This window comes from Microcebus murinus, chromosome 15 (assembly GCF_040939455.1).
Source record: "Microcebus murinus isolate Inina chromosome 15, M.murinus_Inina_mat1.0, whole genome shotgun sequence".
NCBI lineage: Eukaryota > Metazoa > Chordata > Mammalia > Primates > Cheirogaleidae > Microcebus > Microcebus murinus.
Genome location: NC_134118.1, coordinates 7,752,501 through 7,775,156, shown reverse-complemented (window position 1 = coordinate 7,775,156; position 22,656 = coordinate 7,752,501). Strand labels below are relative to the sequence as shown.

Here is a 22,656-nt window from a genome sequence, read left to right as displayed (position 1 = left end):
TTCTAAGTAAAATAGCTTGATACTCCTTAGCCAGAACACTGCTATTTTTACAGATAGGGGAAAACAACATTCATTTCCTAGGTGATCCATAAGCTTATCTGGACGGGTGCACAACACTCCCCTGAGCATTCCAGCATGTTCTCTGCGTAAAGCCTGAATGCCCCCCAGACCCCCTGTGTGAGTATCATTTGTGGCCAGGATTCAAGTTGTTTCCCATGAAGCTTTAAAGTCTCATCCAGAGCAGAGGACGCGGCTCAGGACTTGTCCCTCTGGCCCCAGCATTCTATGACAGACACGACAGCGGGTGGGATGCGGGAAGTGGGAGGAGAGGGCTTCATCTCGGAGTCATGGGCCCAGCAGCCCCTGCAATTTCGGGTCCCCTAGGACTGCAACTCCTCCTCCAGTAAGCTCCTGTTTCGCAAAAGGGCAGGTGGAGCCGGGAAGCGTCAGGATGGAGCTGGGGTGGGTGAGGTTTTCTTTTATTCTAGATTTTGTCACTCGAGTCGGGTTTCACGAAGCAGCGCTCTGGAAAGCAGAGGCGCGCTACCCCGGCGGCTGCGGGGCGCTGCGGGCGCGAGCGGGCGGGGCGGGCGGGCGCGGACGGGCAGGAGCCGCCCGAGCTCCCCTGCAGCTCCGGCTCTCCGCGCCCTCCCCAGTGGTGATGCACGGCGGGGACACCGGCCGCAGCGGAGGGCAGCCGAGGGAAATGAGAGATCTGAGAAGCTAAGCCGGAGGGGGGAAGAGTTAGCAGAGTTTTGGGGAAACAGCTAGCAGATGCAAACAGCCAGGCAGAGGGAGGGGATGCCGGGCGACGCGACCTGCAGCGGGGTTTAAACAAAGGAGGGTTGAGGGAGGCGGAGCAGTCTCCAGGTCCGCACGGGAGGCAGCCGGCAGCCGCGGCCTCGGGATGACAACGAACAAATTCGCAGCATCTCCTTCAGGGTGGGAATGACTGGAGAATGTACCAAAATAAGAACTCAGAGAAACGAGTAAGTTTGGAGAAAGACTTACAGATTTGGGCGGGCGCCGACGGTCCGCCCTTCCTTGAGGCATGCCTTCGTCGATGCATTGCCTCTTCGTAGTTTCTATCTCTAGTGTCATCGTCTTTATCGTGTTCTGTGTGTTCAGTTTTGGGGGAGATCAAAGCTTCCAGAGACTAAATATCTCAGACTCTTTGATGCTGACTCAAGTTTGCACATCCTTTATCAACGGGAAAACACCTTTCCTGTGGAGAAACAAACTTATGATCCATGAGAAGCCTTCTTGCAAGGAATACCTGACCCAAAGCCACTACATCACGGCCCCTTTATCTAAAGAAGAAGCTCAGTTTCCTTTGGCATATATAATGGTCATCCATCACCATTTTGACACCTTTGCGAGGCTCTTCAGGGCTATTTACATGCCCCAAAATATCTACTGTGTTCATGTAGATGAAAAGGCGACCGTTGAATTTAAAGACGAGGTGGAACAGCTGCTGAGCTGCTTCCCAAATGCTTTCCTGGCGTCCAAGATGGAGCCAGTGGTCTACGGTGGGATCTCCAGGCTCCAGGCCGACCTCAACTGCATCAAGGACCTTTCAAGCTCAGAGGTCTCGTGGAAGTACGCCATCAACACCTGTGGGCAAGACTTCCCCCTGAAAACCAACAGGGAAATAGTGCAGTATCTGAAAGGGTTTAAAGGGAGGAACATTACCCCAGGGGTGCTGCCCCCAGCTCATGCGGTCGGAAGGACTAAGTACGTCCACCGGGAGCACCTGGGCAGGGAGCTTTCCTACGTGATTCGAACGCCAGCCCTCAAGCCGCCTCCGCCCCACAACCTCACCATTTACTTTGGCTCGGCCTACGTGGCTCTGTCCAGAGAGTTTGCCAACTTTGTCCTCCATGACCCTCGGGCCACCGATCTGCTCCAGTGGTCCAAGGACACTTTCAGTCCTGATGAGCATTTCTGGGTGACGCTCAACAGAATTCCAGGTATGTGAGATTCCGTGTTTCGCACAAAGGAGATGTGCCACGCGTGGAAGGGCTGTGGAGGGGCCAGCCACTGCTTGTTAGGAAGTAGAAGATGAAAACCAAAATCTATGTGGTTCTCACCCTAGTCCTTCTTACATGCAGAATGATATTCTTTATGTGAGCATTCAAGGAGTCTAGCATTACCAAATAATAACTTTCCGTGGCGTCGCTTTGCAGTTCATCAAGTTCTTTCACAGACATAATCTTACTCAATCTTAACCACAATCGGTATCATTGTTCTAAGTCCACACTGATGTTCTTTCTTTCCCCCAAATTTGTCAAGCTTGCTCTTACCCCAGGACCTTTGCCTGGCCATCCTCCTGCCTACTTTAGGCCTACGCAGGCTCCTGCTTCCTCAGCCGGATCTGAACTCTGGGATGTGGGCAGCCCTGACCATGCCTCCTGGCCACTGGCCAGCACACCACCCTATTTTCCCTTCAGACAGTTTATTGCCATCTGGAATTATCATATTTAACTCTTTGCATGGGCTTGTTCTTGATCTTCTGTGTACTAGCTTAGTGAAGCCAGGGTCATTTTCTATCTTGTTACTGCTGTGTCCTTAATGTTTAGAACGCATAGTAAATGCTCAATAAATACATATTAGATGAATGAATGAATGAATGTGAAAGCATGAGGCTTTATCAGGCACCACAGCTGTCTCCCTGAGACCCAGTGAGCTAAAAAATATCTGGACTCATGCATGTGCCTTATCATGTCTGTAGGATTTTTAAAAAAATACATTTTACTTAAGATAAAATAATGAGATTCTAGAAGAAACTTCTCTCATCAAAATTTTTCAACCTTTACTAATATTTACCAGATCAATCATTTTTTAAAATGTACAAAACATGATAGAATTTCTCTGAAGGAAACAGTGTGTTTTGGACTCAATGAAAAATACCAAATGGATCTCTGATGAACTAGACAGCATTATTACAGCTAGAGAAAAGCAATCATTGTTCTGGTGGTTGGGAGCCTGCCAAGTTGGAAACGCTGGTAGGTGCTCTCGGGCTGCAGGGCAGGGCCTGCTGGGCGATAAACACGCCGGCATTCTCTGGAAAATACCATGTACGGTCTCCGAATCCCAGGGTGGCTTGCCTGGTGAGCAGGGTTCCCTCGTGCATGCATTTTCCTGATTCTCTTTCTCCTAACCAGTGGCCACCATCTTTTCACCTTTGATCTGTTGTTTCTGTCATTGGCATATAATTTAGGAGCATTAGGCACTTAGAGGTTGATGTTCGTATTTAAATATTTATTCCCTTTCTATTTTCACCATTCCCTTAAAATTCTTAAGTTGGGTACTAGCCATGTGATTCCTTAGGTATTGTACTGAGATGAAGGCATTTCGTAACTTGGCAAAAGTCTGGAGTGCGGCTTTAAAAAAAAAAAAAAAGAACAAAAGAAAATCATGGGTTTTGGTTTGTGTTAAATGTCTGTGGTTACTTTGCCAGAAGGATAGTCAGTTTTATCAATGTCAAATCAGAATAAGAAAGTCAAGGAAAAAAGAATACCTTATTTTTTCCTGACCCCCTTCCTCTTTCCTGCCCTAGTCAAATAGACAAATGCTCTTGGTCTCTTGAGAGACCAAGAAGCATATCTGTATAGGTACAGGAAAGAATACTTTTTTTGCTATAGGTTTGTGGGATTGGCACCCTGGCTTCTGCTCACTTAGGGCAACAGCGTGACCCCATGTAAATCACGGAACCTCAAATTTCCCCAGCTCCAAAATGAGGGGCCCCTTTCATTCCTACACGCGCCTTTCTTTGCAGAAGACACAATGCCCAGAACCACAAAAACCCTTCATATGCAGAAACCGGGACTCTGTAGAGAGAAAGACAGACGTGCTGGCGAGCCTGGACTCCACGTTGTCCTTTAGCTTGGGCAAGTGCATCCGTCTCCCTTGCAGGAATTGGAAGTGAGAGCCCCTCTAGAGAGCGTCGCTCCAGAAAGGAAGGTGAGCATGGTCCGTCCTGATTCTGCAAGGGATGCGTTGCAGGATGGTGTGCCGTTTCCTGGGGCTCTGCCTCCTTTTCTTAGACTCTGGGCAACATCCTGGTTCAGGGAGAAAGGATATCCTGCTCCTAGGTGGGGCCTTTCCCAAAATTACAAGCAAATAAATCATCAAATGCCCTGGCGGTGGCTCTCCCCACCTTCAAAGGCCACATAAAATCTAATCACATGCTCGAGTAACTCCCGTGGTTTTACCCTTGAGCGCGCTTTGTGATTTAAGATTTGGAGTGTGAATCGGTTCTTTATAGCCGGACAGCCTTTAATCATATCGGCTCTTCTACTTTCAATGTCATGTTTTAAGGGGAAACGCTTGTGAGCGCACACAGCATAAATGTCTTTTTCGCGAACATGTGTGCACAGAGGGCACTGTTCACTTCGCCCCTCGAAGGGGCGGCCTCCCTTTCTCCTAAATACGTGTGTTAGAAGGACCCTGTGCAGGCACTTCGGGTTTCCCAAAACACCCCCAAGAGTCGTACAACCAAGAAAATGGTCAGCACCCTAGAATTAGGTGGTATCAGAAAACAAAGTCAAAGTCATTTAGAAAGGGTAAGACTGAACAGAAAGGATCTTCGTGGAAGTAGCCCTAAATCTCATAGCTTCACACTGCCTTTTGTGGTTTTCACGGTGCCCTTCTCTTGAGACAATGACTTCTGTCTCGGCTTTCAGCCCGTAGGCTCTCTGCACGCTGTGTTGTTACGAGTGGCGATAGGACAGGCCAGAAAGGTTCTCGAGGGCTCCAGACTCGCACAGTTCGGGGGAGCCAGGTGACATGGCTGGCATTCTGTTCTGCGTGGCTCATGTACAGATGTGTGTCCGGCCCTCTCCCTTCTGGCCACCCTGTCAAAGGAAACCCTCTAGGGTCACAGATTAACCTGGCTTGCGCTGCAGCTGAGTGGCTTACGCTGCCTTGTGGTGCACCCTCACATTTTCTAACTTCTCGGATCTTTGTAATTTCTGCTCTGTCACCTTAAGAAAAAACTTTTTTCTCTAACCCCTGGGTTATTCTTGTAGCACTTTGAACTGCCCACCTGCCCCAAGGCAGAGTGCCTGAGGCCATTTGGATTCTTGCTTTACCTCTTGTGGATTGTTCAGCACTTGCCCAAGCGCCACTGGTCTGGTTTCTACACAGTGCATTCCCACGGCTAGAGTGACTCCATGCCCCTCAGGGCTGGTTCATCTCTGAGGAAAAGGCCAAGCTACCACACTCTTTGGTTTTAGCTGCTTTTTTTCCCTCTCTGCGTTAAGTTTGTTCTTTCGAATCTTTGCTCGTTCATTACCCTGACTTTTCTCATGCCCTGGTGTTTTTGTTCCATAAGAATGTTTTCATTTGTCTCTCTTCCTTTTTCCATTTTGTGTACATTTTTTTTTCAAAGCCCCTTTGTCAAATTCTCTGGATCTCAGAAGGGACCACATGATCACATTTCCTCATTTTTTAATTCTAAAAATAGTGTGTTTCCTACTTTGATTCATTTTGCTTTATTAACTGTGACTTTTGTTTATACATGCACATTCTTTGGGAGGGTGTCATGACCCTATAGGTTGCAAGTGTCAGAAACTCAACTCTGAGTAGCTTGAACAAACACCAGCAGTGGGTCACATGACTGAGACACCCAAGGGAGCCGGATCGGGATCAGAAACAATGTGTTCAGGACCCTTTTGCCAGGTTATCTGTCTGTGGGGTGACCAACTGTCCCTATTTGCCCAGATCTGTCCTGGGCTTGGGACTTTCACGGGTAGAACCGGGAACATCCCTGGCTAACTGGGACAAGTTGGTCGCCCTATCTCTCTGTCCCTCCATTTCGGCTTCATTCAGGCAGGTTCTCCCACACGTTACCAGAGATGGCCAGAGTAGCTGCAGGTTTACTTGCTTTTGACCGCTGGCTCTCCTGAGGGGAAAGAAAGCTCCCCCACTCCCTCTTTCTGATAGTTCCAGCAACAGCTCAGGGGAGACCTCAGATTGGACCTGCTTGGTCCAAATTCCTTTTAGGGGGATGAAGAATGCTGAGCAGCCTTTCTTGGGTCACTTTCCCACCCTGGAGCTGAAGGGTGGCTCCTCAGAGAAACGCTGGGCAGACAAAGGCACATGCCTGCTGAAAGATGGTTCTTTGTCCTACACAGGGAAGATATTAAGGAGCATGTCCACAGGATATTAGAGGGGCAAGATTTAGTGATAATATATGGGGATGCGTGTGGTTTTAACCACATGAGCAACTTGATCTCAATAACCATATCCTTTTCCCTCATGCAAACATTTTAAAATTAATAATGTTCCTTTATCATATTTGGACAGTACTAGTTTACAAGGAATTTATTATGCACTTTCTCCTTTAATTCTTATAAGAACCGTGTAAGAGAGGGACTATTGTTCCTGTTTTACAAATGAGAAAATTTGATTAAAATATATGACTTGTCCGAAGACAAATATGGCATATACCTATCAAGAAATAAGAATAAAAGGAAAGATCCAGGGGAGGGAGAAGTGATGCTTATATACATTTTAAATTGAACCTAATTTTACAAATTTTTCATTTAATTATTGCAATAGCTGCAAGTGTTCAGAAGATGAAATTTGGCTAATTCTAAGTCTCATTAAGCTTGTGGAATGATTCTATAATTGGACCCACTCAAAAATGTTCTCTTTCATCCTGATATTTAGCCCATTTTCCCCAAAATTTTGGCTCTTTCATGTGAGCAAAGATATAGGAAAGATGAGAATTAATGCTTACTAACATGTACCTATGGGTCTAGATTATCTCAGTTGAATCTTCACAAGAATCCTATCCTGTGGGTACTTAAACCCACATTTTGCAAATGTTAGATGGGGTAGGGGGCTTGGGTAATGTGTGTTGCTCCAAAAGCAGGCAGCACAGTTGACAGCATGTGCAGTGGGCACCTCAAACTCTACACACTTGGAGTTAAACTCATGCTCTCCCCTTTGCACGGCCCTGAGTTTGACACCAGCCTCCGTTAGCTCAGGCCTCCAGGCTGGGCCTCTCTCTCGCTTAGCTCTCACCACCCTCATCCCTGCTTGTTTGGATTCTCTGGAATGTAGGAGTTAAGGGCTCAGGCTCAAGAGTTGAAATCCTGGCTCCTTCATCACCAGCCATGTGACCTGACATTTGTCAACCTCAGCTTTAGAGTGATTATGTAGCACAGACAGCAAAACCCTGGATCCTGGAGCCAAGCCGCCTGAGTTTGAATCCCGGCTCTGCCATTTCTAAGCTGCGTCACCTTGGATGAGTTACCTAACTTTTGTGTCCCCAGTTTCCCCATGCAAAGTGGGGAAGATAATGATATGTAGACCAAATGCGTGAGGCTTACATGAGTTAGTTATGATTATTGTATTTTCATCTATAAAATGGATATTCATTGGATAAATATTTGGGGAGCACATAGGCACTGTGCTAGGTACTAGACAAACAGCCCCCCATATCATGGAGGATACATTCTAGAAGGGGGAGACAGATAATAAAAAGTAGAGAAATAAGCAAGATCATTTGAGACTGTGAGAAGTGCTAACTTACAGGCTGACGCAGGAAGGGACTAACTTTAGATGAGGTGGGTTGAGAAACGCTTCTCAGCAAAGGCACCCCATGAACTGCATCCCAAGAGGAGAGGGAATAGGGACTGCAAAGGCCCTGGGGTGAGCGAGAGCCTGGTGTGTTCAGGAGCCAGGAAAGCGGCCTGTGTGGCCGTTGCCAAGTGAGTGAGTGTGAGAGCCGGACCGGCGTGAGGCGGGCCGTGGGCGAGTGTGAGCCGTGCAGGCCCTCGCTGGAGGCCCAGGGAGCGACACACCCGACAGCACCCAGCTCTCGGGCACAGTGCCGGGCACAGAGGAAACACTCGGTAGACGGGATCTAGCCACTGCCTCTTCTCCGTTCCTGGTGCCGTCATCCACCCTCCTCTCCCTTACCGTGGTACAATTTCTTCCTGACTGGTTTCCCCTCTGTTCCCAGCCTGCTTTAACCCTTTGCACTCAGATGTCAAGTGTGACTCGACATGGTTAGCAAAAATTATAGAGATTAAAATTACTCTTGAATGCATCAATAATTTGAAATATTAAAAAATCCAAATAAATAAGTTTGTATGAAAAGAAACTCCAGTTTTTTATTCTAGTGTCACGCTTTGTAAAATCTTGGGTATTTAAAAAATTAAATCCTAAGTAGAATAAAGGAATCGAGAAAAAAGCAAGCGAGTGCAAAGGGTTAATCCAGCCCCACAGCACAGGAGGACCTGTGGTCCTGCGTTCATACCCCTCTCCTTAGAAACCTGAGGACCCCCATCCCCTGCAGCGTGGGTCCCAGCCCCTTAATGGATCACAGGGAGCTCAGCACGATCTGGCCCCCTTGGTTTTTCCGGCCCCTTCTTTAGCTGTGCCCCCATCCCTGGGTAACTCGTGGGTCCCCGCTGCGCCACATCCAGCCTACCTACCTCGATGTGCCAGTCCCTCTGCTAGGCGAGGCTCTGGGCCGCTCTTCCCCTTCTCCACCCCCATGACGATGACGCGAGCTGTTAAGAGTCAGCTTAGAGTCGCACGGTCTCTGAAAGCCTTCCTCATGCTCACTCCTCCGGCCTCCTGTGCCGCAGCACACTGTCCTCTGCCTTGCAGCGCTGTGTTCCTGGGGCCCTGTAGACCGGCTTCCAGGGCAGCAGTGGCACGTGCCAATTCTGTTTTCCTTGTACTCGGCACAGCCCTGGCACCCGAGTCGTGCTCAAGATGAAGAGGTCCCGGCTTATGTTCATTCAACTTACACAAACTCAACTGTATGCGCGCGCACACATACATGTTTTAAATGAGTGTAGATGGTGTGCCATGCCACTGTGTCCTCCATTCAACCAAATGAGTGGGGTCCAGAGTGACCCACGTGTTCTGCTTGTCCCTGTGCTGGGGCTGTCCCCATGGCTCACCGGTTAAAGCACAGCGCTCGTCTGTCTCAGAACACAGCTCCTCAGCTCGGGCCGACGTCTTCATCTGTGCTCGTTAGAAGAAACAGCCATCCGGACCAAGATTAAAGGCAGAACGGGCCGTGTTGGGGCGATGGTGTCAGCTTAGCGTGGTGCATTCCCAAGGGATCTCTCCAGAGGAATTTTGACAGTTTCGCTGTTTTCCCCTTCCTTGCTGGTGTTTCAGTCTCCCCTCTGTGTAGGATGTGGAGCTACTCTAGGTATTTATTGAATTTATTGACCAGCTAGTGATTCTCAAAGCCAGGGCACAAATTCATATCTTCTCATTTCTAATCCAGTGCTCTGCCCCCTGTCCACGATGCAATGTACACGTTCACTTTTTTTCTAAAAGTTCTTTCTACTTACAAAGGCAGATAGAGTTAAAAGTGCCAGCAAGAGGTAACTATCAAAGACCAAAGCCAGCTGTCTTTGAATTATGAATTTGTCGTAGCATTTTGACTTTGTCACAGAACTCTGAGCTACAACCTCAAGATTATGAAAAGACTCTCATGTTGCCAAATGTGTTAGAGGCCATTTCTTTTAAAATCTCTCTTTGAGAAACTTGTATGTAAATGCAGGACTCTGTCCTTTTCATATTCTTGGGTACTGACTATTGAGATGAGACTTGGGTAACAGCTGAGTTTGGGAGCCACTATTCTCAGTGAAAATTCAGAATTTGGGGAAATTTAAGTTTTCAGTACACATTCTCCTCAGTTCTTTCCTCAGTTTACTCTGTGGTTCTTGGATTCCTCTCTTCCTCGGTGATCTCATTTTCTTCCATGTGTCGTCACCGTTTCTGTGCTGATGAGTCATGTGTCTGTATCATGCTCCCCGGCCGTCCCCGAATTCCTCCCTGTCTCTTCCCGAAGCTCCCGTCTGCACCTGCTGGCGTGGCCCCTTCCATCCCCTGCCCTCCCCAACAGTTCTCCAGCGACATCCTTCAAGTCAGCCAACTTCTCCCCATCTGGCCCCCAGGTCTGATCAGCACATTCTGTATGTCGTGTCTGTGGGAGGTTTCTAGAGGCTTTCACCCTTTCTGTTCTCATCACTTGTGCTCTTAACTCCAGCCCATCATGCGCTTCCGCAGATTGTTGTCAGGCCTGTCCAAGTGGTCTCTCTGGCCTCCTCAAACCATTCTAACACTCTTGACACACTTTTCTTCTTAAGGTCTAAAAATAACATTTCTCAATCCTAAAAGTGTTGGTGAGTATCCACAGCTTATTGGATTACTCAGTACAGGGAGTGCAACATGGCATGCTGGGTATCAACATGTCCCTGCTGGTTGTCCCCTCGCTGTCACCCCTGCCACCTCACCGTCAGTTCCCACTGCTGCCTTCCATGAAAGGGACACTCCAGAAAAACCACTGTGCCTTGGATCCCTGTCTTTGGCCCTTTTTTTCATGTCACCTTCTCTGCCTTGGCCAGTCTGCCATCTCTCCATTTTAACAATGGCCTTAATGGGTTTGCATTCAGTGGTGTGTCATTTAGGAAGTTTCTCCTGATCTTTTTTTCCTTAATTTTACACCTTTATATTAATAAACCTCTGTTGTAACTCCTTAATGTCATTCTTTGCATCTTTGCATTCTAATTAGGAATGTGATGGGTATCATATTATCCAGATTAAACTATAATCTCTTTGTGGTCTTTTGTATTTTTGGCAGCCCAGCATAGCAAGCATCCAGTGGGCTGATAATAAATATTTATTAAATTGAATCAAATGGATCAATGTGGTGACGTCAAAAAACAAACAGACACACAAAATTGAGTCAAATGAAAAAAATGTTTAATATGCTGGTGCCCCTCAGCACTGCTGCCCAGTCAACTGCAAGTCACCACCTGAAATCAACACACTCACCCCCCACACACACAGCGCCAAGATTATTTTGCCAAATCCTGGGCATCAACTTCAGGCAGCATCTTTCAGCCACATTCAGTCTCTCCTGGACTTTTCTTAAACACCTCTCAGCCCTTGGGCAACAGCAATGAGACAGTTCTCTCCCATTTAGGTTTTCTAAAGCATCTTGCTCATTTGGGAAATGCTTCTCACTGCTGAGCCTAGCCAGTGGGCAGCACCTGCTCAAGCCAGACTGTATTCTACCCCAAAATTTGCTCTCCACTGTGTGCTTTACCAAATTGGTGCCATATTTTGCACCAAAGAAGCAAAAAAAAAAAAAAAAAAAAAAAAAAATACCAAAGGCCCCTGATTCAAAGCCCAGATGTTTATAATGCTGCCTCTTTGATAGAATAACCCATCATTTGGTAAAGCAAATGACCCTGCTAAGAATTTTGGTAACATTCCTGCCCCCCCCCCCAGTCTTGCAGTGGACAATTTGCAGTCTTAGAAGGATATATCCCAAACAAAAGTATGATAACTGCTTTCCTAACTAACCATTTCTCAGTGTGGTTTCTCCATGGCAGATCTACATATGAACCTGTCTTTCTCTCACCCTCTGACCTCACAGTGAGGTCCAGGTGAAGGCCTTGCTAGGTAGTGGGTCATCTCCTGGGGAGCTCAAACCCGTGCCTGTTTGGTTTTTCCTCTCCCAGGATTTCGGTCTGTGTGAGCTAGCTGACCTCTTCCCCACTTCAAAAGCTTCTTGATTTATCTCTGTTCTATTAATATTACCCTACCACTTTCTGGAATTTCCCTGTCAAGTACTCAATCCAAACCAAGCTTCCCAAGTACAGTTTTCCTGTAAAAATAGTCTGCTCTTTATGCTGGATCTAGAATAATTGCAGCATTCAGTACCAAAGAGGGCCTTAGAGAGGATCTAGTTCCAATCCTAAAGTTGTACAAATTTGGAAATTGTGAGCCAGAGAGCTCAAAAGTCTGCCTGATTGCCCCGTTCTGTAAAGTGAGTTTACATTTTCTAGACTTACTGCCTATTTTTAAAAAAATAAACTTTAAAATGAGCATTCCATTCATAAAATCCTGTATTTTTCTGTTAATCCTACTGCATACAGAAAAATCTGTCAAGTCACACGAGGTGTGGAAGGGAGGGGATTTTAGATACTAGTAACCCCATAATAATAATAATAATAATTATTATCTCTTTAGGTCCTCCATTATTATTTAGGTTGTTAACAAAACCTTCCTATATCTGCCGGGGAACATCTGTGTAGTTAGCATGATTTAAATGCATTCTTTGGGGTCCACTGTAATGCCATCCCATGAATGTTAATCACTTTGTCCCCATGCCTCAGTGGCTCATGGAAGCGTGAGGAAGGATCCCGAAGAGATTTCTGCACCGAAGACTTAGTGATGTGTGTGTGCTTGCCCTGCTCCACCCCTGCAACCCCGCCGAGATCAGTGGTTTGAACAGTTCTGTTCCTTTCCCACTGATCAGTTACTGAATAGTCTGTAATCAGCAGTACCTTCAGTAGTGATTCTCAATCCAGGAGTGGGTGGGACCTAGGGTATCTAGGGTGACCAGTTCTTCCTGACTCGCTCAGGACTTAACCAGTTTCAACACTGAAAATCTCGTGTTCTGGGAAAATCCTCAGTCCCAGGCAAACGGAGACATTGGTCAGCTACCCCATTTCTGCTCACTTTCCCACACACAGGGCATATCTGGAGGGAGAAATATTTATGTTCCATGGAACAGCACTGATAAGCACACCGGAAAAGGCCAGGTGCGGTGGCTCACACCTGTAATCCTAGCACTCTGGGAGGCCACGGCGGGCGGACTGTTTGAGCTCAGGAGTCGGAGACCAGCCTGAGCAAGAGTGAGACCCCATCTATACTAGAAAAATTGAAAGAAATTAGCTGGACAACTAAAAATATATAGAAAAAATTAGCCAGGCATGGTGGTACATGCCTGTAGTCTCAGCTACTTGGGAGGCTAAGGCAGAAGGATTACTTGAGCCCAGGAATTTGAGGTTGCTGTGAGCTAGGCTGATGCCATGGCACTGTAGCCTGGAAAACAGAGTGAGACTCTGTCTCATTAAAAAAAAAAAAAAAAAAACACTGGAAAAAGTGATCATCAAAACCATTCCATTATGTAGGTTACAATGCATCGAAGGCTAGTGATTTGAAACTGCGGAGTCAGCCGTGAGGGGCCCAACCGAAGCAAACCAGGACTGAGCCTACTCATATAACAATTTTCCCACCGTTTTTGAGGACAGAGTATAGAGTTTAAGGATGTCATCTAAACTAATAGATGGGTAAATTTAAAACTACTTTACCCAGTGGGAAAATCAAACGCAAAATATTGTCTTCAATTAGTTATAATAAGCACAGGACATATCTTGGAGGCGAATTTGTTTCAGCTTTAATTTCTAGGAAAGCAGAAGAAACATCTGTTTTTTGGGATTTATCCAAGCACTCTGCCCTAACAAACTGTCTAAACTCAAGCAAATGACATTCTCTGTGGGAAAGAACTAGTATAAGAGTGGATTGAATAAATGAAAAACAAATCAAGAATTTAATAGAACTATTAAAATTAGAAGTTGGAGGAAATCACTGCCTATCTCTATTTTAAAACTGTTTTGTTTCTATTTATTTGAAAGTGTTCAGAAGATAAAGAGTTTGGGATCTTTAAGATACATCTGGATTGCAAAATACTGCCTCTTGGAATTTGCAATGTTTTTCTCAGATGATATATTTGGAGTCACGGAAAAGTTGCACAAGAAGACAAATAGTTACCTGTGCTGTTCCCTGAGATTTAACAGAATATAGCCAAACATAAAGTTGTTTTGTTTTCTTATTTTTCTGTTGTTGTTTTCGTTTTGCTGGGGCAATTAGAGTTAACAGCCGGGCACTTAACCCCAGAAGGAAAAGAAATTTGCTCCCCCAGTGGGATTGCTAGGGAAGTGGAGAAAATCAGCGTGACCCTGGAAGAACGAGGAAAACTGGGGTGGGGGCAGGTGGGATGACAGAGGGAGGCTAGAAAAGGCTTCTTAGATGTATTTCCCACCACTTGGGTAGACTTTCTACTGTTTTTCAAGACTTGGGAAGCTATAGCACAGTGAAATCAAGAAATTGTCTCACGGCCACACAGTAAGCAGCAGAGCCAGATTTACACCTGGTCTTCAACTCCAAAGCACCCTGCTATACTCCAGCCTCCATCGCTAGCTTTTTGCAGCGTGCACCAGCAGGTTGCTCTCCGAAGTACTCAAGTCAGAGGCTGTTTCAAAGAACAGGCTCAAGAGGCTGCAGTTGGGAATGAAAGGCAGTTCCCTTCAGTGGGGTGGGGAGAGAGAGAAGAGGCTGGTGCTGCCGGTGATTATGGTGGCCTCCAGGGCCCCCGCCTGTACTTAGGGATCTTTAAGGTGGCAGAGTGACCCCTGCATGCCCAGCTGTTCTGCCTCCACCAAACCTACTTAGGAAGGTGGTCGGGGTGCGCAGGGTCTTCTATGAGCCTGGTTTGCAACAGAGAGATGTCTTGAGATTTGTCAAGTACTTATTATGTGCGAGGCATTGTTCTAAGCCCTTTCTGTGTATTAGCCTATTCAAGTCTCTTAAGAACCCTATGAGGTCAGTGTTCTTAATATCTCCATATTATAGATGCAGAAAAGAAACTGAGGCATACAGAGTGGCTCTGCAGTGGCATCTGACTCTGCCCTGGCATGTATACTCCTGGGTCCCTTGTCACCTCCAGCAGAAACCAGGTTCAGTTGGGTACCAGGATAACATATATGTGTATGCTTTCACACCCACCAGCCCATTTAAATCTCAGCCTTGTGAGGTAGTTTCTATTACCTCCATTTTATAGGAAAGAAAACTGAGGCTAAGAATGTAAATTACTTGTCCACACTCTACAAATCCAGCACTTTGCACTGCAACCCAGATGGTGTATGTAAAGAGGCTTTCATGTGGGTATGAAAATGATCAACCTTATTATTTTTCCTCATTTCACACTTTCTCTTCTGTAAAACCACAGAAATTATAGGTGAGTGCACAGATCTCAAAATTGCAAAATTTAGGCCTAGAGGAGTATGATTATAATCTAGAGCAGAGTTCAGCACACTATAGCCCTTCAGCTAAATCTGGCCTATTTCTGCACTGCCCTCAAGCTAAGAATGGTTTTCCATGTGCATGTGGTTGGAAAAAAATATCAAAAGAAGATGACTTCATAACATGAAGAGTGATAGGAAATTCAGATTTCAGGTCCATAAAGAAAGTTTTATTAGGATACAACCACGTATTGTAAGGGCTACTTTCATGCTACGATAAATAGCAGAGCTGCATTGTTGCAGCAGAGACCACACGGCCACAAGCCTAAGATAGGAACTACCTGGCCCTTCCTGGAGGAAGTGCTGACATCTGAGGTAGAATGGGAACTGTTTTGTCATAACTGTGAGTTTTCTAGATATTAATAATTGAAGTCTACCCTTTTGTGCACAAAATAATTAATTAAAAAACCACTATTTTAGGGAGGCTGAGGAGGAGGGATTTGAGAGGGGGTGGAAAGGCTTAAGGGAGTTGGAGGGCTGGGCTGGGGGAGCTCCGAAGTGAGAGAGCCGGAGAATAGGACAGAGACAGAGACCTGGGGACAGAGAGCCAGAGAGAAACGCAGAGAAAGAAGAGCTGGGATTCAGAGGGATTGCTACAGTCAGAAAGGGAGGGAGAAAATACTGCAAGAAGCAAGCGCAGAAGCATGTGGGAGGGTGGTGGGAACTGGGTTCTTGTCTGACCTATGTCCAGTAGACCAGTGAATCTGCCAGTTCCACATCCCTCTTCTAATTTGTGACTTCCCATCTGTTTAGCTCTAAGAACATTCTGAGGTGTACTTTTTATGAATATATACACATACACACTTTTATAAAAAATTTTAAAACAACTTCTTTCCCCTAAAAGTTCTAGCAATTCAAACTCCCTTCAGTGGATACTTTTGCCAGCACTTGCAACTATTCTTCAAATGTCTGCCTATTTAATGGGTGACAAAATGGCTGCTGTATTTTTTTTCTTTCTAATCTGGTCTTGCAGTCTCTCTCTGGCTATAAACTCTGGCCCTGCCCGGATGTGGCTCCAGGGGAGGTGGTCGTGGTGTTTACGGTGTGCCTTTCACCAGATACTGCTTTACCCTGGTGGGCAGCCTACTGCCTAAGTGTCCAACCTGTGACCAGGTGTCCCTCTCCCAGGAAACTTGCTTATCCTGGCAGATGCCCCCGGGGCTCTTGTCTGACCTGTGTCCAGTTTATCCCTACCAAGGTAGCCACTCTCTAGGAGACACCTGACCAGGAGGAAAGTGAGTCCAGGTGTGTTGGTTAGGTGAGACACAGACGAGGCAGCCCAGCAGAACACGTGGAACCCCAGAAACAGTTTATTACTTACAGATCCCGGAGAGAAGAGGGCACCTCACAAGGCCAACGGGAAGGGGGTGCTGTCTGAGACATGCATGCTCAGTCAGCAGGTGCGGCCAAGAGAGACAGGGTGGGACCCGTGGCCCCAAGCCTGTACTGGGGTCCCAGGCATGACTAAGGGGAGTTTCCCAAAGACAGTTCTAATTGCTGGGTTTGGAGCAGGCAGACGTGAGTTCCGTGGGGTCACACTGCGACTGAGCGCTACTCACTGTGGCACGCACGTGTGCAGGGTCCATGCACGGTGTGGGTCAGTGGGGTGAGTCAGGTAGGTTGTATCCAGCTGTCCCATGGGGAGGTGGTCGCCAGGCCGCGGTCATACAAGGGAGATTATCTCGATCAACCACACAAGGTGCTGGGAGGAGGTAGATGACTGTAAACTGAGTCAAGCGTGCCTGAGCCCTGCTTCTGTAAGAAAAGAATAAACTTATAGTTGGAATGGATGCGGAGGCAACAGAAAACTACAGGAATTCCCCACAATGGCATATTAATTTTGTTTTCATCTGAATCGCCCTGACCTCCAGTGTGAAAAGGGTCTTTTTCCATGTGTTCATTGGCCATTTGCTTTTTCTGCTTTGTGATTGTCATACTCTACTTTTCTTTTGGTTGTTTACTTTTTTACTTGGTTTTTTACTTGGTTGTTTACTTTTTCTTATTAATTTATAGGATCTCTCTGCACAGTAGGAATATTAAACATCAGTCTTACAAAACCTTTACCCCAATCTATTATCTGCGTTCTGCCATTAAAAAAATGCCTCAATGAAAAAATAAGCCCACTATTTTGAATAAACATTTCAGAATGCCCTTTTAAATAGAATGTTTTATTTTAAATATAATATATATAAGATATCTATGAATACATTTATATTTCGATTTCTGTAAATGTTTGTACTATGCTTGTTTCCAAAGAAAGTCTGGGTTGGCCCATTGTGTGTGCTGATCTTCTGTTTTCAAGTCCTTTCACATTCAGTTTTCAAGTCCTTTCACAGAATTCAAGCACTTGAACTTTGATGCTTAAAGCAAAGATAAGACTGGCATCCTGTGAGCCAAATGCACTCCTCAGGCTTGTGTGTGTGTGTGTGTGTGTGTACTTATTATTTAAAAAATTGTTAATTAGTTGATAACATTTTTAAAATTGGGGAATTTCTGATAAAAATTCAGATTTCTCACTTATAAAACATCGGAAGAGCGGCAGCACTAGCCGCCTTGGGATCCCGTGTGGCCCTGATTGCCGACGCTGAGGGTGGCAGCTTGCCTAGGAGGGCTGGGGGAGGGCGGTGCAGCCTCCGTCATTCCCCAGGGTCCCCACCCTCCTCAGCGTCCACCAGGCCTGGCCAAGTGTTAGCCACCGTCTGTGGATTCTTTCACCCGGTCTTACCTGCCCGTACGCATTTGAGTTCCGGAATCCAGCCTACAGTGTGTGATCTTTGCTTTGGTTGCTTGGAGATCTTTTTTGTTTATTTCCTGTGTCTCACTTGTGGCAAGAGTTTGAGGTTGCCAGACTGACACAACCAAAGCCTTAGACACAGAGCAGGATGGAATGAGATGAAGGGAAGCAGCAATGAGGAAGGAAAAGAGTAGAATTTAACCTTTGGGAATAAATCAGCCCATTAGAAAGCCTCACAGGATGACTCATCAAAAAGCTTTGCTTTGGTTCAGCAGCCAGTGGTTGTGCCAGGGAGATGGACGGCGGGGATCTGGGAGCAGGTCAGACGCAGCTTCCAGTCCTGCCCTGCCACTGACCAGCGTCCCTCTGCCTTGGTCAGCCCGGCTGGGGTAGAAGCAAAGCTCATTGAGGTTAATTGGAACTGAGTCCTAGTGAGGGAACTGGGAACTCGCCAGGTACACAGAGGCCCCCAGATGGCCGGCCCTTTGTTTTAATGTTTGAGCTCAGCTGCGTGGGGGTGAGGGGAAACTCCCCACCCCTCAAAATTTGCTGAAAGATGAACTCACAATTAAGGCTGATTAATAAGAGGAAGAGGTTTATTTACCATGCAGCCGGGGAGAATCGCAGAGTGATTACCCAGTATCCCAATGGGATGGGGACATTTTTATACCCGCCTTTTAAAAGGCAAAAAATTTATAGGATCTGAACAGAAACCAGAATATGTATGCTGGTCTTTTAGGGGGAGGGGGAGATGAAGAGTATAAGTAATTCTGTTTAGGGACAATAAATGGTTGCTAGGGAGGTTGAATGGATTCTTGAGAGAATGAATGGATGGGGAGGGGGAATAGATTGACTTGTAAATTAACCTGAGAGACAGGTATTATGTTTAAAATGATTTGGGCCAGGTCTGGTTGCATTCTTGATTTTCTTTCCTGCAATATGGTGAGATAACTGGGAGGGTAAGGAAAGTCCATTGCTTTTTTGATGGGACTGGCCGGTTATGCAGATAGAGGGGAAGCCCCAGCCCAGGGCCTATTGATCTCTAAGCGCCTTAAATTCAAAATACTCTATACAAAGGAGTCATATTTTGGGGTGAAATCTCCTGAGCTCCATCAGCCGACTATGTGTTGTTAGCTGTGGTGCTAGTGCCGTCTCCTTGTTTGTGACCATAAAGGTTACCCTGGGGCAGGGAGCGGCCAGGAGTCACAGGGAATGTCCACTACGTCAAGCCAACTAGAGTGAACAGGAGCAGAAATAATGTCCTGGCTGGAGGTTAATAGCTTAGCCCACCCAATTATTTTCTGGAAGAAATGCCTGTTCAGTTGCCACAGATACCAGGCAAAACAAACCAACTGCTTCGGCCAGCCAATCAGAAAGCATCAGGTTCTAATCTCAGTCTGTTCATCTAAACCGTCGTAAATAAGCCAGGACAAACCATATATGTGATTTGGAGGAGGAAGGTTGTTTTATTTATGTATGTATTTATTTTGATAATGCTGTTTTGAACTATCAATCAAGTTGCCATTCCCCCCTTGCAATCTGCTTGGATTAAATCACAATGAAAGATTTCTTCAGTTTGCTTGGCACTGGTGTCCACCAGAGCTCCTTACTGCAGGATCAGGGCAGGGAAAAAACCAGACTGAACCTCCATGAAAGCCCTTTGCTTCCCCCTCTGCCTTAGGCTTTCTCCTTCCTGTTCTCCACAAGTCCTGCCAAGGACATATTTTGCAGAATAGGGTGTGGTTCTTGTATGAATGAAGGGCTGTGAAGGAATCAGAATGGACTGTTCAGTTGTTTTCTTCATATAGCCACATTTCGTGCGCGCGTGCGTGTGTGTGTGTGTGTGTGTGTGTGTGTGTGTGTGTGTGTGTGTTATGAGATGGAGAAGTGGCTGTGAGGAAGAAAAAAGGTGGAATTTAACATTTCCCTTCGGGAATAAATCAACTCATTTGAAAGCCTGAAGACAAATGTTTTTCTTTCCCATTTCTAAGAACAGAAATAAAAATATCAGTTCCTTCGCAGTGTCAGAAGTGTTAAGGTATTTTTCAAAAGAGCAGCAACAATAGCAATAATCACAGGTAATGCTTATGGAACATACACCAGGTGCCTGGATTCCTGCTAAACCCTGAACAAGTTATCCCATTTAATCTTCTTAACAACCGTGTGAAATGGAAGCCACTGTAATTTACCCTTTCACAGAGGGAGAACGTGGTCCGTAGAGAGGTGAAGTAACTTTACCCTGGTCACCGTGACCAGCTGGGAGTTAGCCAAATAGAATGGCTTCAGCATCTGAACTAGGGAGCTATAGAATTAAGGCTCTGGTTTCTAGCTACCAGTAGCTGAATAACTTTGGAGAGAATATTTTTACTGGCCTGTCTCCTCATCTGTAAAACAAAGGGCTGTGTTGGGTGATCTCAAAGAGCCCTGACAATTCTCCTAATCAATATCCAAATTATTGCCATTCATTCATACAGTGAACTACAGGAAGTTAAGGGGTGGTGTGGGATAGGGAGGGGGCAGGGAGGTTGCCGCATTATGCACGGAAATGTTTTCCTAACAGGAGCAGCTGTTCCCATTGCTGCATGCCCAGGCAGGTAGGATAGCAGGGTGACTTCAGAAGTGAGATGGAAGCAGGACCCACTCCTTGGGCGGCTGCCACATATTTTAGTTGGACCACTAACCTTTTCCCCAGAAGGGTCCTTACCACCTGCGTCAACCCCCAGTGCACCCCAGCACTCCACGTGGGCTTGCAGCACGTGAGCTGCGAGAACCCCTCTGTAATGTGGCCAGACCTGCTCTTCCCGGTTCCTCGGAATTACACTGACTGAAGCTTCCAGGAATCTCAAGGCAGCCCTGAAGATTTCGTTCTTTTTTCAGAGGAAGGAAGTAGGAGAAGGGGGTTGGATGGGGAGGAGAATGAGAAGCTTTTGAGTTCCATGAAATGACCTCAGATCTAAAGATGTCAGGCTTTTAAACTCGACCCAGTGGCTAGTCACTCCACATATTATAGACAATACTATGCCAAGAGCTCAAGTCATCTGAAGCTTTCTCTGTGAAATGGGAACCAACTTTTGCTCTCTGGGAACAATGACTATCACGTTTCTCCCTGACATGCAAACTAAGGTATGTTTACTTGATTATATGATATCAACACTGACCCTTTAATGTGAAAAGTCACTCCTAGATTCCTTCTGCCCTTATCATGTGCCCCCAAGGGTGTAATTCCTGGTTGCCTCTTCCCATAGTTCAGTACATACACACACACACACACACACACACACACACACACCCCACACGTGTTATGTTACATCATTAGAATCTAATCTAATCCAGTGAACCTCACCATCAAAGATTTTTTTGCCGCTGATTATATTCTACTTAGACGTGTTACAAATGCATTCTTCATTCTCAGTGTCTGGTGCCCAGGAGTAGAGGGAACACTGAAAGGAAAAGATGTGGCAGAGAAATAGGAAGAGAAATAAAACTTGAGGAGCAAACATCCTAAATGCTGTGGCTTCCAAGCACTGCTAGCAGGTTGTGGGGCTAGCCAGAAAAAAATAGAGCCACTTATTCTAGAAGGCATGGAGAAAACGTGAGAAGAGAAGGGAAATCAGATCGGATTGGATGGAGGGGAGGTGGGGGGAGCCAGAGAAACTCTGCTCCAGTGAAAAGGACCCGTCATTCCTTCCCAGGATGTAATTTGCCGAGATCCACCACTTGCATTTCGTAGGTAAATGAGGCGGCTTGCCCGGGGCTGGGTTGGGCTGGGCTGAGCCTCTGGGAACAGCAGGGATTTAAGCTCGGAGGAGCCGAGGACCGGAGCGCAGCTGAGAGGCTTCGTCTCCAGCCAGCCCCCAAGGCATGGACAGGACACTGAAGCGGAGCGTACGTGAGGATTAAAGGACTCGGGGGAGCAAGCCGGCACTCTGGAGAGGCTGTCAGAATTCAGGACTGGCAAGAGAGTCAGTCAGTTCAGCCTCTCAGGCTCATAGTTTCAGAGACTGATCATTTCTCAATCCCTGAAGAGATTCCTTCCCCAGGGAAGTGAAAAATAATGAACTTTTGGAGGTATTACTTTTTTGCTTTCACTGTGTTCAGTGTGGTTATTTGTGTGATATTTTACAACAGACAGTTGAGCCCACCAAAAAGTTACGAGAAGCTGAACCGTTCCAGAGAAAGGCATTTCAGAACAGATGCCTGTAATTCTGCTTTAGAAGACGAGCCACCCTTTTTGTGGGAAAATACCTTACCATTACCTTTGGGAAGTGTCCCCTGCAAGGACTACCTGACCCAGAATCACTATATCACAAGTCCCCTGTCAGAAGAAGAAGTCGCCTTCCCTTTGGCGTATGTCATGGTCATCCACAAGGACTTGGACACTTTTGAAAGGCTCTTCAGGGCTGTCTATATGCCCCAAAATGTCTACTGCGTTCACGTGGATGAGAAGGCCCCCGCTGAGTTTAAGGAATCTGTGCGGCAGTTACTGAATTGTTTCCAAAATGCTTTTATTGCGTCAAAGGTAGAGTCTGTGGTCTACGCAGGAATTTCCAGGCTCCAGGCCGACCTCAACTGCCTGCAAGACCTGGTGGCCTCCCAGGTTCCCTGGAAGTATGCCATCAACACCTGTGGGCAAGACTTCCCCCTGAAAACCAACAGGGAAATAGTTCAGCACCTGAAAGGATTTAAAGGGAAAAACATTACCCCAGGGGTGCTGCCCCCCGATCACGCAATTGGACGGACCAAGTATGTCCACCGAGAGCACATAGGCAAAGATGGCTCTTTTATGAGAAAAACGAAAATTTTGAAAGCCTCACCTCCACATCAGCTGACCATCTACTTTGGCACTGCCTATGTGGCCCTTACCAGAGAGTTTGTCAACTTTGTTTTCCATGACAAAAGGGCCATTGATTTACTGCAGTGGTCAAAAGATACCTACAGTCCTGACGAGCATTTCTGGGTGACACTCAGTAGGATTCCAGGTAGGCACTACTGCCCTTTCCCATT

At 46.4% G+C, this 22,656-nt stretch overlaps 2 protein-coding genes across 4 annotated transcripts in view; both read left to right on the top strand.

The window, feature by feature from the left end:
- LOC105865181 (glucosaminyl (N-acetyl) transferase 2 (I blood group)) overlaps positions 1-22,656 on the top strand; it is an 87,213-nt gene that overhangs the window by 32,862 nt on the left and 31,695 nt on the right. Inside the window, exon 1 of one of the 3 annotated variants that reach the window (XM_012753577.2) lies at positions 15,383-22,631. The exons of the other annotated variants lie outside the window; for them this stretch is intronic. Within the exon in view, the coding sequence (XP_012609031.1) occupies positions 21,707-22,631 (925 nt within the window). The 5' untranslated portion in view covers positions 15,383-21,706. Of the gene's footprint in view, positions 1-15,382; positions 22,632-22,656 lie in introns of those variants that run through there. 3 annotated transcript variants of the gene reach the window in all.
- LOC142876320 (N-acetyllactosaminide beta-1,6-N-acetylglucosaminyl-transferase-like) lies at positions 631-11,158 on the top strand. The gene has a single exon (XM_076010462.1). It carries the CDS (start codon positions 1,052-1,054, stop codon positions 1,976-1,978), a length of 927 nt encoding a protein of 308 aa, XP_075866577.1. The 5' UTR covers positions 631-1,051; the 3' UTR covers positions 1,979-11,158.

What these genes read in the sequence shown, in the direction of transcription:
- LOC142876320 (XM_076010462.1), top strand. Translation starts at nt 1,052, where the DNA reads ATGCCTTCGTCGATGCATTGCCTCTTCGTAGTTTCTATCTCTAGTGTC.